A 16702-nucleotide genomic window follows, 5' to 3' on the forward strand; every position below is an offset into this window, starting at 1 on the left:
AGGTTAACGATTTCCAGCAGAGATGACAAAAACCCAGGTCTGCTATAAATGGTTTCTGAAGACAGTATTTTGTCCAAGAGCATTCCATCCTAAGGGCTGCCAGGAGATTGACTGTTTATGAGGATCCTTTCCTAGCAGATATACTTCGTTGTTTAAAAATCGATGTATTATGATCATAGTTCAAAAGAAAGGAATGAAACATCTTGAGGAAGGCTATCTTTTCATGATTTGAGTGTGGGCAACACATGTGCTAGCAGTGGCACTGGGGTCACCATTCATGACTGAGGCAGTGGCTGCTTTTGGAGGCGATTTCGACAACAGATTCAGGCCCAGCAGGATCGATTATCAATGTGTGCCTTGGGTTAGAAGAGGGGCAAAGGCACTTAAGGTACAAATTTGTTATCCTTGATCTCCAAAAACCACCACCACCACCATTTTAGTTACCTTATATTAAGTGTTAGCTGACCTGCTATTTGTCATTTTCTCCTGGAAGTGCACCCAACACTTAATTCAGGCAAGGGTTGTCCCGTGAACAATGATTAATTTGGCAGATCTTCCCCTTGGCTTTACCTGGATACAACTGACCTATAACACTGTGTTGGTTTAAGGTGTACAATGTGATGGCTGGACACATTGCCCATTTGATGACTGTGAAATGATTACCAGTTAATACATCTTTCACCTCATACAATTACCACTTTTTGTGGGGAGATCATTTAAGATCTACTCTTGGTAGTTTTCAAGTGGACAACATAGCACTGTTAACTCTAGACACCAGGCTGTATGTTTCATCACAGCAGGTGGGTTTTTAAAGCTGCTACTCTAGCCCCTTTCTTTTTGTTGGTTAAGTATTTATGCTCATTTTTGAAAAAAAAAAAAAAAAAAAAAAAGAGAAAATGCAGATGCATTTTTTTTTTTAAAGGGAAGAAATTTATAATCCTACCACCCAGGGGTCATCACAGATACTCTTGTGGGGGTTTATCCTGCCTGGTTCTTCTATACATATAACATTTAAGTATATGTTTTTAAATGATGGGACATAAAATATCTACTCTTTTGTAATCTATTTTTAATCACTTAGCATACACTATCCACATCTTCCTATGTACAGAACAGAGTTTCTCTTTTAATGTTTGTCTTTGTCTTTGTTTTGGCCTGGAGGAATCTTTTGGTTTCCCCGCACCCTTTTCCGGGTGACCATCTTACTTCTCAAAATTATTTGATAAATGATTACCTACTAAAGTACTGGCTCTATCTATCTCTAAACCCATCTCGGCAGGCTTTGTATTTTACTGGGGCTTAACTTTTTTTTTTTTTTTAACATTTATTTATTTTTGAGAGACAGAGAGAGACAGAGCACAGGCAGGAGAGGGGCAGAGAGAGAGAGAGGGAGACACAGAATCCAGAGCAGGCTCCAGGCTCTGAACTGTCAGCACAGAGGGGCTCAAACTCACAAACTGTGAGATTATGACCTGAGCCGAAGCTGGATGCTTAACCAACTGAGCCACCCAGGTGCCCCTGGGGCTTTTAAACATTAGGTAACATTTCAAATCAAGAAAAGTCTCTAAGAGGAGAACTTCAGACACTGATGGGAAGAGATGCTTTTGTTTGGGTCGGGGGAAGTCCTCTTGGTGCCCCTTGACTATAAATGGGGCTATATGTCAACAAGCATTTGGGTAGAAGCCAAGGATGGTAGGATTCAGCTGTACTCTGACCTTCAAAGTCTGCTGTGTGGCTGGACTGTGCACCCAGGCAAAGAGTGTAATAAAAGATGAATGACGCTAGAGGAGTAGGCATGGCTGAATTTTCTGGGGCCTCGTGGGTCACAGCTGGGAGCTAGAACTTGAAGTACAATGAGAAGCCACCTGTCAGTTTTAAGCAGGGGAGTAGCATGATCTGATTTATAACTGTATGAAGGTCCTCTGCTGTTACATAGAAAATCAGCTGTCATTTTACCCCCCAATGCTTTACCTACCAGTAAATTTCACCTTTAACAAGAATGGATAGGCAGTGACCCTCAAAGAAGCTGGGTTTGAGACATTTCTCTTAAATTGCACACAGGGAAAAGGCATTCTTGTTTTCTTTCCTGAAGACCCTGAAGCACAGGGAAAATCTCCCCACCATGGCCCACAGGAAGAGGGCAGTCGAAAGAAGCATTCTGGGAGTTCTCTCAGGGCCACTGACAAGTCCCGTGGGGTCTTTTTCTAGTTTGGACTGGACAGCTTTCCTGGCTGCATCTGCCTTCCCATGATTCTACACTGATATTTCCTGCTTAGAAATCAAATAGATGGACAGCATGAGAGTCGTGGCTGTGTTCAGCACTAGAAGATGCCTCTATAAATTAAAAAATGAGGTCAGAAGTGGCTCCTAAGCATATGTTACCAAAAATAAATCTCACCAACTAACAGAAAGAAGTAGTTGGAAAAAACAAAACCCTCATAACTTGTCTTCCTCCTTATACACTGTGACCTTGTCTGCTTAGTGACCCTTTTTCTTCTTAACTTTCTGGATTCCATAATGAAGTTTCCTTTTCCCCTCTTCAAACTTGTGTTATGAAAAATACTGAACATATAAAATATTTGAAAGAACAATGCACATCCTTATATTCCTGACGTAGAATCACAATGACCTTTTCTTTTACTATTTCTGTTGTGACTCTATATGTTTTACTGAATCACTGAAAACAAGTTGAAGTCATTGCATTACTCAGCCTTAAATACCTCAGCATGCAACTCCTAAAACCAAGATTATCCTCCTGTGTAACCTCAGTATTGTAAGCATCTACGTTAAAAAACATTCTTGGGGCGCCTGGGTGGTTCAGTCGGTTAAGTGTCTGACTTTGGCTCAGGTTATGACCTCATAGTTCGTGGGTTCGAGTCCCATGTCAGGCTCTGTGCTGAAAGCTCAGAGCCTGTAGCCTGCTTCGGATTCTGTGTCTCCCTCCCTCTCTGCCCCTTCTCTACTCAACTGTCTCTCAAATACACATTGAAAAAAAATTTTTTAAAGCACCCACACAAAAATAAAGGATACCATACAGATTCAGGATACATATTTAAAAAACTAGGGTCGTGTGATACACACACGTCAGATCCACATACAACAGCATTAGATGCTACCTTTAGGCTCCATATCTGGATGAAAAACTACGTACCAGTTTTAGCTGATCTCCTGAAGGGAACCATCAAACCAACCTCAAAACAATATTTTCTTAACATTCGAAGTTCTGAGGTGACCAAAAGGCAGTAGCACTAACACTAGTATTTTATGTTTTTGTCTTTGTCAAGTGAGCGTGGAGAATGAGCTGGGAACTGGAGGCTGAGGACCCCCAGGAACCCCCACTCTGATGTTCTGGTGGGAGGGTGCTGGAGGGAGGGTGGTTACAGGGCCTAACCAGAGAGTGCAGCATTCTAAACATTTCCTTATATGGACACACGTAGCCCGTTAGTGAAGTGTTTCCTGCATACTGATGTTAAGCCCCAAAGATACAGGGCCTGTGGAGCAGGTTAGGCTTCCCACACCCAGCTTTGTGCAGAAAGTACGAGCGGCAGCCTTCCAGCCTCTCGTCTGGGATTCCAGTGAACAGTGGAAAGTTCAACTGTGACATATTCCAACTGCTCTTGTGCCGTGGGGCCCTCACTTCCAGGAGTTCTTTGTAAACCTGCCTAAATAAATCCGTAATCTTATCTGATTCTGCGTGTCTGGGTCTGCACGTGTGTGTGGTCCTTCCCCACCAATCTGAGCCTCACTTGAACAATGCTATATATCACCCTGTCTCACCTCAACTCTTTCCCCTGCCCCCTGAATTGTCAGGGGGAAAAATGATCATTATTCTGGACCAGAACCATGTCTGGTCAGCTGGGAAAGATCTACAGCCAAGAAACTAGCTTACAAAGTAGCTTTCCCTTCCCCTCAGGTGCACATCAACGTCTCCCAAGGCAGGCATTTCCTAAAAGGTGGGAATTGTAGAGGCAGGGAAGTGGTATTTAACAATAGTGGGTCACGGAGGGAAACTTACTTTCCTCTCAGTTCCCTAGCAGTCTTTTTGACAACTTTGTAAGAAAGTCTCTCATTTAGATCCAGCATATCTCAAACCTCTCTAACATTTGCTAAACTCCATTTTTAACACGGCTGGCCCCGGGCTCAGACGTCTGGGCAGACGGCAGCTGGGATTACATTACTTTGTTGCATTTTGATTGAATTTATTATTCTGGTTGCTTTTTTTTTTCTTTAAGTTTATTTATTTATTTTGCAAGAGAGAGATAGAGAGAGATTGAGAGAGCAAACATGTGCATGAGCGGGTGAGGAGCAGAGAGAGAGGGAGAGAATCCCAAGCTGTTAGCACGGAGCCTGATGTGGGGCTTGAACTCGCAAACTGCAAGATCACTCTCTGAGCTGAAATCAAATGTCTGACGCTTAACCAGTTGAGCCACCCAGGTGTCCCTCTGGTTGCTTTCCAATGATGGCAAGAGATAATGATTTTGTTTAATGGAAGTGATATACAGTTTCCTTTTAAAATAATTAAAACTTTTTTTAATGTTTATTTATTTTTGAAGGAGAGAGAGACAGAGCATGAGTGGGGGAGGAGCAGAGAGAGAGGGAGACACAGAATCTGAAGTAGGCTCCAGGCTCTGAGCTTTCAGCATAGAGCCCGATGCGGGACTTGAACCCCCAAACCATGAGATCCTGACCTGAGCTGAAGTCAGATGCTTAACCGGCTGCACCACCCAGGTGCCCCACTTTAAAAATAAATTTAAGTTAAAAAGTAAGTTAATTTAAATAAAAATATTTTGTAAACAATACAACCAGTGGTCTGTAGATACAGCAAGAAATGTGACAACACATCAGTGACTAGCCTCTGGAAGCACTAGTTAAGAAGACTCCTTCCAGATCAGGGGCTCTCCACCCTGGTGGCACACTGGAATCAGGTGTGGAGCTTTTGGCCTGGTATTTTAGCCAGGGCCACCTTGGGGCCGGGTGAAGTACCAGCATGGATGTTTCAGGAGTTTTCTGAGCGACTGCAATGAGCGGCTGCGGCTGGGACCACTACACCACCTCCTGGATGTCTGCAGGTGTCTGCCCTCCAATAACACCCAGGAGAGCAAACTGCATTTTGACTCCCAAACCCTCAGCATCTAGGCCTTCTGTCCACCGGGGTCTCCTCTCGGGAGAGTCATCAGTGCAGAACTGAAAAGCCAAGGCTCTGGTTTCTGGGCAATTACTAGCCCAGGCTGATGATACAAGTGCCACATGTTTCCAGGACTGAGGTGGCTTTGGATTTTAAGGTGACTGGCAGCCTCTCACTCAAATGGAATGGCATCATCTTGGAAGATTTTAGAGAATAAACAGGTATGTTTCTAATCCTCACCTAGAACTGAGCTGATATGTCCCTCCCCTCATCATATAGGACATAGGTGATAGGCCTGTATTGATGTGCTGAGGATACAAAAATGACCCTCAACCAGGAAATCTGTCCTGTCATCCCCTCCTCTCTGATTCCATTATTTTATACCCCTTTTCGCTCTGTTGTTGTGGATCTCGGCTGGTGGTCTCCAAACCTTTTGACCATAAGCTTCCATTTGTATAATTTTGAGCAAACATCTCCACTGACATGTATTTATGTGATCAACTCTGGAACACTGTGTTAATAAACAGGAGGGCTTAGTTCCTTTCTCATTTTTTGAGTAAGTAAATAGTTAAAAGCTATGCGATCATTCTGCCTACCCCCTGGAGGGCTAACACTCCTCCGCTGCAGACTGAGGGTATTGACTGTGAACAGTGTCATCAGGGAAGGGATTGTGTCCAATGATCTTGGAGTCCCACACACTGACCGCCTGGCCCATGGGGGGCTCTCAGTCAGGTCTGCAGACTCCCTGACTCTCAGCAGTCAGAACATGTTTGCTCCGTACCTCATATATTGATGAGGGTAGCAGGTTTGGTTTCCAGACTGGGATGTGTCTGAAAGGATGTAAAAATACTTAAAAACCAGAAAGCATGTAGAGGTATTACTGGGAGTCGAGGTGCCCTCTTTCCACAAAGCTTGACTCATTTTCAATCTGGAACACCACTGGGTTCTGGGTCTGGGTCGGAGGACATGCTGCTTGCAGAAGGGCCAAGGAGTGCTGCTCAGCGGTGCCTGGATGTAGGGACAGATCGTGACTCCTGAGTAGCCGGAGGGGTCGTTAGTTAGGGTGATGGCAAAAAGAACTCTGGATCAGGAACAGGTAGGGATATGGAGCCAAGGTCTAAGATGGACAGTGAAGGGCAGGCATTTGCTTTTTTACTTCTCATGTATCAGGATTGTGTACATCTGCTAAGTGTGTGAGGACCTCCTCTCCAGGGGGGGGGAAAAAAGCAAAAAGTGTTTAGTGCACTAAATTTGTACAATAATTTAGAACGTAAAGTAAAAAGTGGAAGATCGCCTGCCCCCACCACACTCCATGCGGGTCACCACTCTTCTCAGCTTGGTGAGCATGAGTTTTATAACTAAACAAAGTAAAAAAAAACAATGAAAAAATTTAATATTGATATGCTGGAACATACAAACATCTGCAAGGATATCCTTCAGAACATGAACAGTGGCTCTCTTCGTGCAGCAATGTGGTTTTTGTTTTCTTCTTTCTCCTTCTCTGGGTTTTCTGGCAATGAATTTATTTAAGTTATGCAATAAGAAAAACAAAATTAAAGAGAAAGGACTATAAAGTGGGAGCAGGAGACAGAGGGATCAGACGTGGAGCTGGAACTAAAACCCAAACCAAAGCCAACAGCATCATCTGTGAGGCTTTGTAGAGCAGTCCTCTGTCCCTGAGCGTGCTAACTGTAAGGATCCTGGGTTCTCACCCCAGCTCCTGCACTAGTTTAACCCTGGGAAAGTCATCTCCCTCTTGGGGCCTTGGCTTCCTATCTGCAAAATGTGGGATTGCACTAGATCAGTGTTTCTCAATAGGGGGAGGTTTTGTCCTCTCAAGGAATATGAGGCAGTATCTGGAGACCTTTTTGGTTGTCACAACTGGGAAGGGTGTTACTAGCATCTAGAGACAGGCTAGAGCCCAGAGGTGCCGCTCAACACCCTACAATGCATAGGACGGGCCCCTACAACAAAGGGTTATCTGGCCCCTACAACAAAGGGTAATCCCAGTGGTGCTGAGATTGTGAAACCCACCCTGCATGGCACCCAGTTCTATGAGTTTGGGCCCAAGGCCTCTTGTAAGAGGAGCAATGACTGCCCAGACTCTGACTGTGGTCCACTCTGACTATAAGGAGGAAAGAAGAAATAAACAGAGCTCAAGGCAGGGAATACTCTTAAGTCCCAGACGATGGGAGGTCCTGCCATAAAAGGCAGAGAGGCAGACAGACAGGCTGTCTTCTTCCCAGGGACCGGGCTTTCCCTCTTTCACATGAACAAACAGGGCCCTCTTCTGGTGTGTGTCAGCATAATGAACAATGGGCTGATGGCTCAAACACCATACAAAATTTGAGAAAAAACTTGGTGACTATGGAATATTTCCTTAATGACAATCTTCTGATTTCCCAGGGTAGGTGACACTAGTTACTAGTTACTAGGTAGGAGATACTAACAGAATTTCCTTTAAAAACATAACAGGACTGGGGTGCCTGGGTGGCTCAGTCAGGTGAGTGTCTGACTTCAGCTCAGGTCATGATCTCACGGTTTGTCAGTTCGAGCCCTGAATCAGGCTCTGTGCTGACAGCTCAGAGCCTGTAGTCTGCTTTGGAGTCTGTGTCTCCCTCTCTCTCTGCCCCTCCCCTGCTCGCATTCTGTCTTTCTCTGTCTCTCAAAAATAAATAAACATTAAAAAAATGAAAAAAAAAATAACAGGACTTATAAATAGATGCCTAACGAATGCCGATTCATTTCAGGGTAGACTCAACAAATATTTCAGAGCCTGCCACCACTAGACCCTTTGTGGGCACTTGATCAATGACGCATGTGGCATTGCCATTGCAGAGCAGGGAGAAGAAGGTCTTTTCAGTCACTGCTGCTGGGTAATCGGGAAGAAATGAAAATGGATTTCTACCTCCCACTAAACACACACATCAACTCCAAGTGAACAACAGACTTAATGGTCTGTTAAGCCTCAAAAGGCTAAAACTCTAAACTTTTAGAAGATAATACATCTTCATGACTGTAGAGTAGGAAAGATTTTTGAAGACAAGTCACAAAAGCACCAACCACATGGGGGAAGAAATGATAAATACACCAAGCCTTAAGAACTTCTGTTTACCAAAAGACAAGCCAAAGAAATGTATCTGCCATTTATGGATCCACAATATATCAATAATAAGTACAAATAAATATGGAAAAGAGGGCTTAATTTAAAAACAGGCAAAAATATTGAACCGCCTTTTGCAAAAGAGGCTGTCCAAATGGCTCTACCTTATGGAAAGAGGCCCAGCATCAGTGGTCAGCAGGGAGATCAAAACCATAATGAGATACCATGATGGAACGGCTTTCATTGAAAAGACAACTCCAAATGTTCCTGAGGATGTCAAGAAATTAAAACTCTGCTACACTGCTGAATGAGTGAATAAACTCTCACAACCACTTTGTAAAACAGTTTGGCGGTAGCTCCTGAAACTAAACATTGATCTACACGTTGACCTAGCTACTCTACTACTAGTAAGTTTACCTAATAAAAATGAGAACACAGATCCACCAACAGAAATGTGCAAGAACGTTCATGGTGTCTTCATTTGTTACAGCATCATGCTGTAAATAACCCAAATGCCCACTCACAGTAACATGGATGATTCACTTTGTCTATATGGTGAGAATTCTGCATATTCTGTATGTTACTCCATGTATGTTAGACCTTAATTAAAAACACCAAGCAAGCAACCTGCTCCACAGGTGTAGGGGTTTCTATACTAATATTGCACCCTGAATTTGGAGAAATATTTATAAGCACCTAACTTAAAGAGAAAAGGTATACCTTTAGACAAGTAATTAATCTTTTCAACTTATATCCCCTCTTCCTACACATTAATGATATATTAATAACCTGTTAGAAACAAAAACACAAGCCACAGAATGAAAGAAGGTATTTGCAGCATATATTTCAACATGGAACCCACAACCAGAAACTGCAAATCTATCAGAAAAAGACACAAGATAAACAAGCAAAAGACTTCCTACTTTGTATTTTTCAATATTCTTCCAGTTTTTCTGTTATTATTAACCTACAGCTATTAGGTACTATTTGTATTCTTTAAATTAATTTTTAGTTCAATAGTAATACTTGAAAATACTTTCCTTGCAAAACATTAGACCTTCCAGATAAAATTAAAGTCCCTGTTGACCCCTAATCCTTGTTTACTCCCTGATACATGGAGAAAATAGCTGAACTATCTGATATGCTTTTTTTCCCTAGATTTTTTTTTTCAATGCACTATATTTTGTGGGTTTTATTTTTTTGTTTATTTTAATTTTTTTTAAGCCAATGCAGGGCTTGAACTTACAACCCTGAAATCAAGACCTGAGCTGATGTCAAGAGGCAGAAGCTTAACTGACTGAGCCACCCAGGCACCACCCTGTTTTTTGCTTATTTTATATATATGGCATCATAATATGTGTCTTGTGCTGGGACTTGCTTTTTCTCACTCAGCATTGTGTCTTTCAACATTTTCTATGTGGGTACATACACCTTATTCTTTGTAACTCTTCAGAGTCCTCCATAAGAAGAGAAGGTCCTCTGTGGATGGCCATTAAGGGCCCTCCCTTCCACCTTCCCTCCCTTTCTTTTTTTGCTAATTGTTCTTTAATTAGAACAACTGATATGTCATTTAAATATTTATTTTATTTCAGTTCTGTAAACACAAAGGCTCCAGAAAGCTCATGCCTCATTCTAATCTCAGAAAGTACTATGTTGGCCTGGGGATTCCCCCAGTTGTCTAAGTAGAAAGCGTAGCACAGAGGTTTGTGGGGGCCCTGATTCTTGCTCTGTTGGCCTCCGCCAGGACTGGAGTCGGTGCTGGAAACCTGTGCTTTCCTTCTTTCACCTCTGCTGCTGATGTGCCATGAGACCTCAGGAGACCAGCTCCCCTCTCTGGTTCCCCACTTCCTCCCTCATGAATAGAGGGGTAGGGACATATACTGTTAAGGTCTCTCTCAGCTCTGAAGGTCTTTTATCCTGAGTATCCTCTTGTCTTCAGTGATATATGCAAGTGACCACCTTGGCACGGCTGCCTGAGAAAAATTTTCCCTGTCCTTATAGTCCCATCAATAGTCTGCTTCTTAGGGGAAACTTAATTGGTGCTCTCGGGTCACAACTCCTCATGAAAGAAGGTGCTAACAGGAGACACGTAGGCCTGAGGCTTCAGGGGCCAGCCCTCCCCCACCTCCACCCCTCCTGGTGCCCCTGGAGCCTCTCCTCATCTTCCTGAAGCCTTGAACAGAACTGTGTTTCCTACTCATCCCTGTGACTTCTGAAGGCTAAGTTGCCATGGCAACACAGGCCACTGAACCGTGTTCAAAACCTGTTACCATAAAGAGGAACACTTAGCTGTCTCAAGAGTCTATTTAAAGGGGAACAGAGAGGCAATTACTCCTTATGGAGGGAGAGCAAAACCGTGTGCGTTTCTGAGCCTCTCCGCGGGGAAGGGTCTGAGAGAACAGATAGGACACGTCCTCATTGTAGAGGTGGGGACCTCAGACGTGGAGTGAACTGGCTCGCTCTGGGTCACACGGGACTGTTAGAGGCAGGGATCACTAGGGTTCTTATTCCGAGCTTTTCATCTCACTCTACCCCTGTTACGTCTCCTCCCTAGTGCTTTCCTTTCCCTCCCCTCTCCATGTGCTTCTGCCTCCAGGACGAACCCTGAGCTGGGCAGCTGCAAACGGCTGCAGCATGTTTATGGCTGGTTCTTCTCCCAAGGCCCAAAGGGCCTTTCCCAAGAGTAAATCAGACCCTCTGCCTCACTCTCCATTTCACAACACTTCAACGAATTCCTACCCAGGACTGCCACCTGTTCCTCCCTCCTCTGCTCCTATCTTGTCCCCTGTGCCCCTCCATTCCAGCTCATTCCAGGTTTTTTTCTTTCTTACAGATATCAAGCTCTACCCTCTCTGAAATCAGCATATCCCTCCCGACCACCATCGCGCTCTATCCCGGTTTCCCTTTTATGCCCTCACAGCATGTACCACCCTCTGCCTTCACGATCTTTGGATGGTCATAATCTGCCTCTCTTAATGAAGGCTATTCACCCACAACCTAGAACTGCAGTCAGCAATAAATGGGCTCTCCATACCCCTGTGCTGTATGAGTGCACAGAGGCTGAGAGATCTTCCCAGGCTGAGATAATGCACCCTCAGAGCGACACCCCTCTCCCTTTCCTTCCACTACTCCACTGCATCCGTGGCCCCGTGGCTGGAGGGCTGTGGACCCCACACACAGAGGAGCAGGTAGCACGGAGTGTTGGCGAGAATGGGAAGGAGGCAGGCAGCCTCTGTGACCAAGCCACAAGGGCCGGTGGGGACTGCCGAATGGTCAGGCAGCTAAAAGGTGCCCTGGGTCTGTGTGGTCCTGGGAAGTGGGAGTATGGGGAGGCGAGCCTGTGCTCATCCTGCTAACTACCACCAGTTATTTAGTTCTTACTGTGTGCACTTTGCACGTTTTGTCTCCTCTCAGCCTCTAAACTACCCTGCGGGTTAGCGTGGCCGTCTCCCATCACACCAAAGGAAGAGAGCACTATGTGCTCTCCCCTCAGCCTGGACCACGATTCCTGGTTCTTCAGCAGGCCAATTCCTGACCATTCTCCTGGTCACCCCCTAAGGGAAGTCCTCCCTCTCTCCCCAAGACCACACCAGGTTCTGTTTTGTGTTCCCACAAAACCCTGCACTCCTCCCTCCGAGCATTGCTGTAATGTATGCATTACACACAGCATTTCTGTGTGAATACATGGCTCAGGGTGAGTCTCCCCGCCACTGTCCAGGACACAGGGCAGGGGCTGACGATGACTCCACCCCCCAGTGCAGTGCCCGGCCTGTGGCGGCCAAGCAGTTGTTATTTGTTTAATGAGTAGATGGAAAACTAAGCCTCGGATGAATTGCTGGGATCCTGTGGCTAGTGAAGGTGGCACTGGGACAGGAACCCAGGTCTAACTTCAGGGCCTGTGTTCCTCCCAGGGTTCAAATGGTCGGAGCTGCCTGAGAGCAGAACAGATTTGTAGCGCATACTCCGCACGGGACAACACGAGTCTATGCTGCAGGGCCTGCTGAGCAGGATACCCTGGGGGGCCTTGAGTCTCTGGCTGGGCTGGGGGTCCCTTCCAGCCTGGAGACGCTCCAATTTCTTTGGGCTCAGGACTCACCAGAGCTTGCTCTATGAGCAGGCAGAACAGGATGGCATTGCCCACCTCCCTCAGGCTCTGGAACACATCTGTTTTGAGCTCTGCATACTCAATGATGTCCTTCAGCTGGTGGTGGAAGAACTCCAGGATCCCTGGGGAATGAAGGCAGACAGTTAGTGGGAAACTGACCCTGCTCAGGCAGGATGATGGGAAGGGCCAACAGAGCAACAGCCCAGACCTGAGTGGGACGGTGAAAAACCAAACCCCTACCTCTCTACATGTGGGCCAGGGGTGATACTTCTTTCAGGGCTCAGCACTAAAGAAAACTCAGGAGGCTGGCTCAAATCTTTTTTGGAACAAAACAAACATATGCAAATACAGCATCCCTGAATCTCTCCCAGTCCCTCCAAAAAGTTGTCTGAATTCTTAATAACAGGAATTAACACTTATTTATAAGGGCTAGGTATTGTGCTAAGCACTTTATCTACAACATCTCATTTAATACAACAATACCATGAAGGGCACTATTACTTTTATTTTTAGATTATGGTCAGAGAGGGTAAGTGGCAGGCCCATAGTCACACAGCTAGTAAGTGAGGCACCTATGATTGAAAACCAGAGCTTCCGAGGGCAAGCCCTTTTCTTTCTTTCTTTTCTTTCTTTTTCTTTCTCTTTCTTTCTTTCTTTCTTTCTTTCTTTCTTTCTTTCTTCCTTCCTTCCTTCCTTCCTTCCTTCCTTCTTTCTTTCTACGTTTATTTATTTTTTGAGAGAGAGAGAGAGAGAGGAAATCTCAAGCTGACTCTACACTGTCAGAGCAGAGCCCAACGTGGGGCTCGAACTCAAGAACCATGAGATCATGACCTGAGCCGAAATTAAGAATCAGACGCTTAACCGACTGAGCCATGTAGGTGTCCCCAAGCCCTTTTCTACTCTGAATCACACACACTCAGCACCTGACAGCTTGGTTTTTAGGAAAAAACACCAGGTGCCAAACTCACAGTCTCCACCTTTCCCGATTCCCATTCCCAGATTCAGTCCCTGTGCCATTCACTATTAGGGAAGGAAAGAATGATTTCTCTGCTCAGAGGCAGACTGGCAAAACTCCTGTTTCCTGACTCACCTTAGAAATGTCACTTGTATCACCACCTGCAGCACCTGCGTCCTCCAATGGGCAAATGGAGGAAGGGATCCTGGAGGTGCTGAGTTAGAAAAGACCTTTACAAGTAGGCTGTAAATGCTCTACAGCTGCTGTCCTCCCTAGCTCCCCAGCAGTCCTGTGGAGGCAGGCCCAGTAGGCATCCTTTACCTTCACTGGGGAAGATGATGCTACTTCCCAGAGGGATTATAGATGCTTCAAGGCTATCTAGCTAATGGAGGAGGTAGGATGCTAACCCAGTGCTGGGCCAGCTTGTGAGCCTGTTAGAGAAGCAAACCCTTCCAGGTAGATGGCCAGGGCCCCTGACCACCACAGGGTGGGCCTGGATTACTCTCCTATCACTACTCCCTGCCCCTGGCTCCCCTTCACCAACCTGGGGAGCCATACTCGTGTCGGGGCAAGCGGCATATCTTAGGCATCACCTCGATCAGTGTCTTCACGTACTGGAGAATGGTTCCTTGGAGCTGACAAAAGAGGGCAAAATGAGTGAATAATCCATCACTGCTGTCTATGTGTAACTCTGGACTAAATGCTGGGCTCCGGGGGTGTACAGGGTTCTGTTGCGGCCTGTGGGTAAGTGCTATGGACTGCATGTGTCTCCCCAAAGTTCATATATTGAAACTCCATCCCCCAGTGTGATGGCGTGTGGCGTTGGGGCCTTTGGGAAGTAATGAAGTCTTGGGAGTGGAGCTTCATGATGGGATTAGTGCCCTTATAAGAGACAAGAGACAGGTGAGCTTGCTCTCTGTCATGTAGGGACACAATGAGAAGGCAGGCATCTGAACACTAGGAGGAGGGTCCTTGCTAGAACCTGCCCATGCTGGCACCCTGACCTTGGACTTCCAGCCTCCAAAACTGTGAAAAATCAACATTTGTTGTTTAAGCCACCTGGTCTGTGTTATTTTTTTATAGCAGCTGGAGCTGCCTAGGCCAGTAAGGCACTGCTCCCTGAGAGGAGGGAGTAGGTTCTCTCCTAAATGTGGGGGCACAGCCCTATTCTCTTTAATAACAAAAAATAGGCCTTTATGAGACAGAAAAGGGAGCTTTCTCATTAGTCCCTTGGGAATATACACTTCCAGGAGGGCAATTTCAAGGTATGGGCCTTTCCTGGGATTGGGGTGCTTATATGAGATCCAGATTAAGAGCTAAAATGTTATGGGCCAGGGAGCTGTAGAGACAGACACATTAGCTAATTTAAACACAGAAAATACATTGCACATTTATCCCTCCTATGTCCAAGGCAGACATCTTTAACCCATTACATTTTCCTGTTTAACTCTGGATTTAGCATCACAATCTGTAACAACTCGTGGCTCTACACAGCTGTTAGCAGAGGAGCGGTGAGCAGGTGAATCCTGCTTCCTATTTCTGGTGTGGCTACTCATTACTTTAGCTACTTCTGTCTTGTCATCTCAAAATTTCAGGAAAATCTTGTTTAAGTGTTTCAGCTTTACTTCGGCGTGTCATGGGGAAGTAAATGGAGCTTTGGATGATCACACTTGAAATCGGATACAGAATTCCCTTGAGGCTAGTGCAGTGTTGCAAGTGTTTAGCAAGAAATCCCAAGGGGAAGAAGCATGGTGATTGATTAGAAATATGTGCCGTGAGCACAGGAGGGGAAAATGGCAGCACATGTGCCATGGAGTTTTCACGCTCAAGTTCAAAAACACTGCATAGGCGGAGAGTGTGAGCAGTAGTTAGTAGGCCCTAAAGGTCAACATCAGGATTGCTGAGTTCATTTATCAAGTACAGTGAGTAAGCTCTGGGTCAGAAAGTGAGAGGGAAAGCCATGACGTCAGAAGGTACACAGAAATGTTACAGAGTGCTACGTAAGAGGAACCCAGGGATAAGGGCACAGGATTCCCCCGGGGTGATTCCTATAGACAGAGCTGAAGGCATGTACCAGGACTCATGGAGGCCCCTCCTTACCAAACTCTTGACGATCTTCAGCAGTTCCTCCATGACCACGGCGATGCCCTGGTAACCCAGGAGTCTACAGATGGTCTTGAAATGGGGGGGCCCGACGAAGTTCCTGTAGGAGCTGTAGATGTGGCTGTAAGCAATGTTGAGAGGCTGGAAAACAGAGGATGTGGCAGAGTAAGAGGCTGGGAAATAAAAGATGCTGGCATGAGTCCTGGAGAGAGATGTTTTGCTGCTGAAAGGGATGAAGACCTGACATCATCTGTGATCTCTCACTGGGGACCCCTGTGAATACATCTGCAAGAAGATGGTCACGGAGAGACCACAGGGTGGCATGAAGGCCACTAGGTGAGCAGTGGTTCCCCAGCAGAAGTGGAGAAAGGGCTTTTAGGCGAGAACCTTTTTTTACAGATGCTCCTGCCACTCACAAACCAGGAAGGACTCTGACAAACAGCCATGGGGTGGGGATACAACAGATGGTTTTGTTTTTCTAGGGATATTTCTGGTCCTAGAAACTGGCTGGAAGAACTGTGTGGAAACTCAGTAGCATCTTCCCGTTGTTTTCTACTCTTTGTTGTCTCCATTTATAATGGGGTGGGGTCTCGGGAACAGACAATCCGGGGGTGAGGACACCTGTGTTGAATGCATGGGGATCACCTACCCTTTTTGGAACCTCAGTTTCTTCATCTACAAAATTAGAGTGTTGGATTAAATCAGTGGTTTCATAACTTTTCAAGTGGCAGTCCAAACGAAAAGTGTCACGGGGGCCAGTGTGTGAAACAGACCAACACAGAGTCGCTCTGTTTGGCTGCTGGGTGGGGGGCCCAGAGTCCTGGCCACTGACCGGCTGCCTCTGCCCTCTGGACTCCAAGAGACACCTTCACTGAATTAGTGCAATGTATTTAAGATCTCTTTCTGTCTGGGAATATGTGACCAAATATATACAGGGCTTCCAATTGGTCTCACTCGGTTGGTGAGACTGCAGAGTTATTGTTGACTTTGTTCTTGAAATGCTGCGACCTGTGGTACGCCTCATGCCAGGCTTTGTGAAGCCCTCCATGTGCATTCTTGATTAACCTTCACAACAAACACAGTTCATAGCCCTGTTTCACAGATGATGGGACTGAGGTTCAAGGGGGTAAGGAGCTTGCTCAAGGTCACACGGTCCTGAGGTAACTGAGCTGTGACCCGAATCCAGATAGATCTGATTCCAAAGCCCATGTCCTTCACCTCTATATATAATCATGGACTTTGGAGGCTGAGTTCTATTAGAAACCATACCCAGTTTTTTAGAAAAGACATCACTTCAAAGCTTAGTTCTGA

At 45.6% G+C, this 16702-nt stretch overlaps 1 protein-coding gene across 7 annotated transcripts in view; it reads right to left on the reverse strand.

Annotated features, from left to right (window-relative positions):
- Nucleotides 1–16702, reverse strand: part of CYFIP2 (cytoplasmic FMR1 interacting protein 2) — a 130535-nt gene that overhangs the window by 24145 nt on the left and 89688 nt on the right. For all 7 annotated transcript variants that reach the window (XM_045503644.1, XM_045503618.1, XM_045503635.1 and 4 more), the window contains 3 exons: nucleotides 15389–15532; nucleotides 13833–13923; nucleotides 12325–12455 (listed from right to left, as the gene is read on the reverse strand). In XM_045503644.1, coding sequence (XP_045359600.1) covers nucleotides 12325–12455; nucleotides 13833–13923; nucleotides 15389–15532 — 366 coding nt within the window. The remainder of the gene's footprint in view (nucleotides 1–12324; nucleotides 12456–13832; nucleotides 13924–15388; nucleotides 15533–16702) is intronic.

The sequence above is a fragment of the Leopardus geoffroyi genome, chromosome A1, assembly GCF_018350155.1.
Source record: "Leopardus geoffroyi isolate Oge1 chromosome A1, O.geoffroyi_Oge1_pat1.0, whole genome shotgun sequence".
In the NCBI taxonomy this organism is placed as follows: Eukaryota; Metazoa; Chordata; class Mammalia; order Carnivora; family Felidae; genus Leopardus; species Leopardus geoffroyi.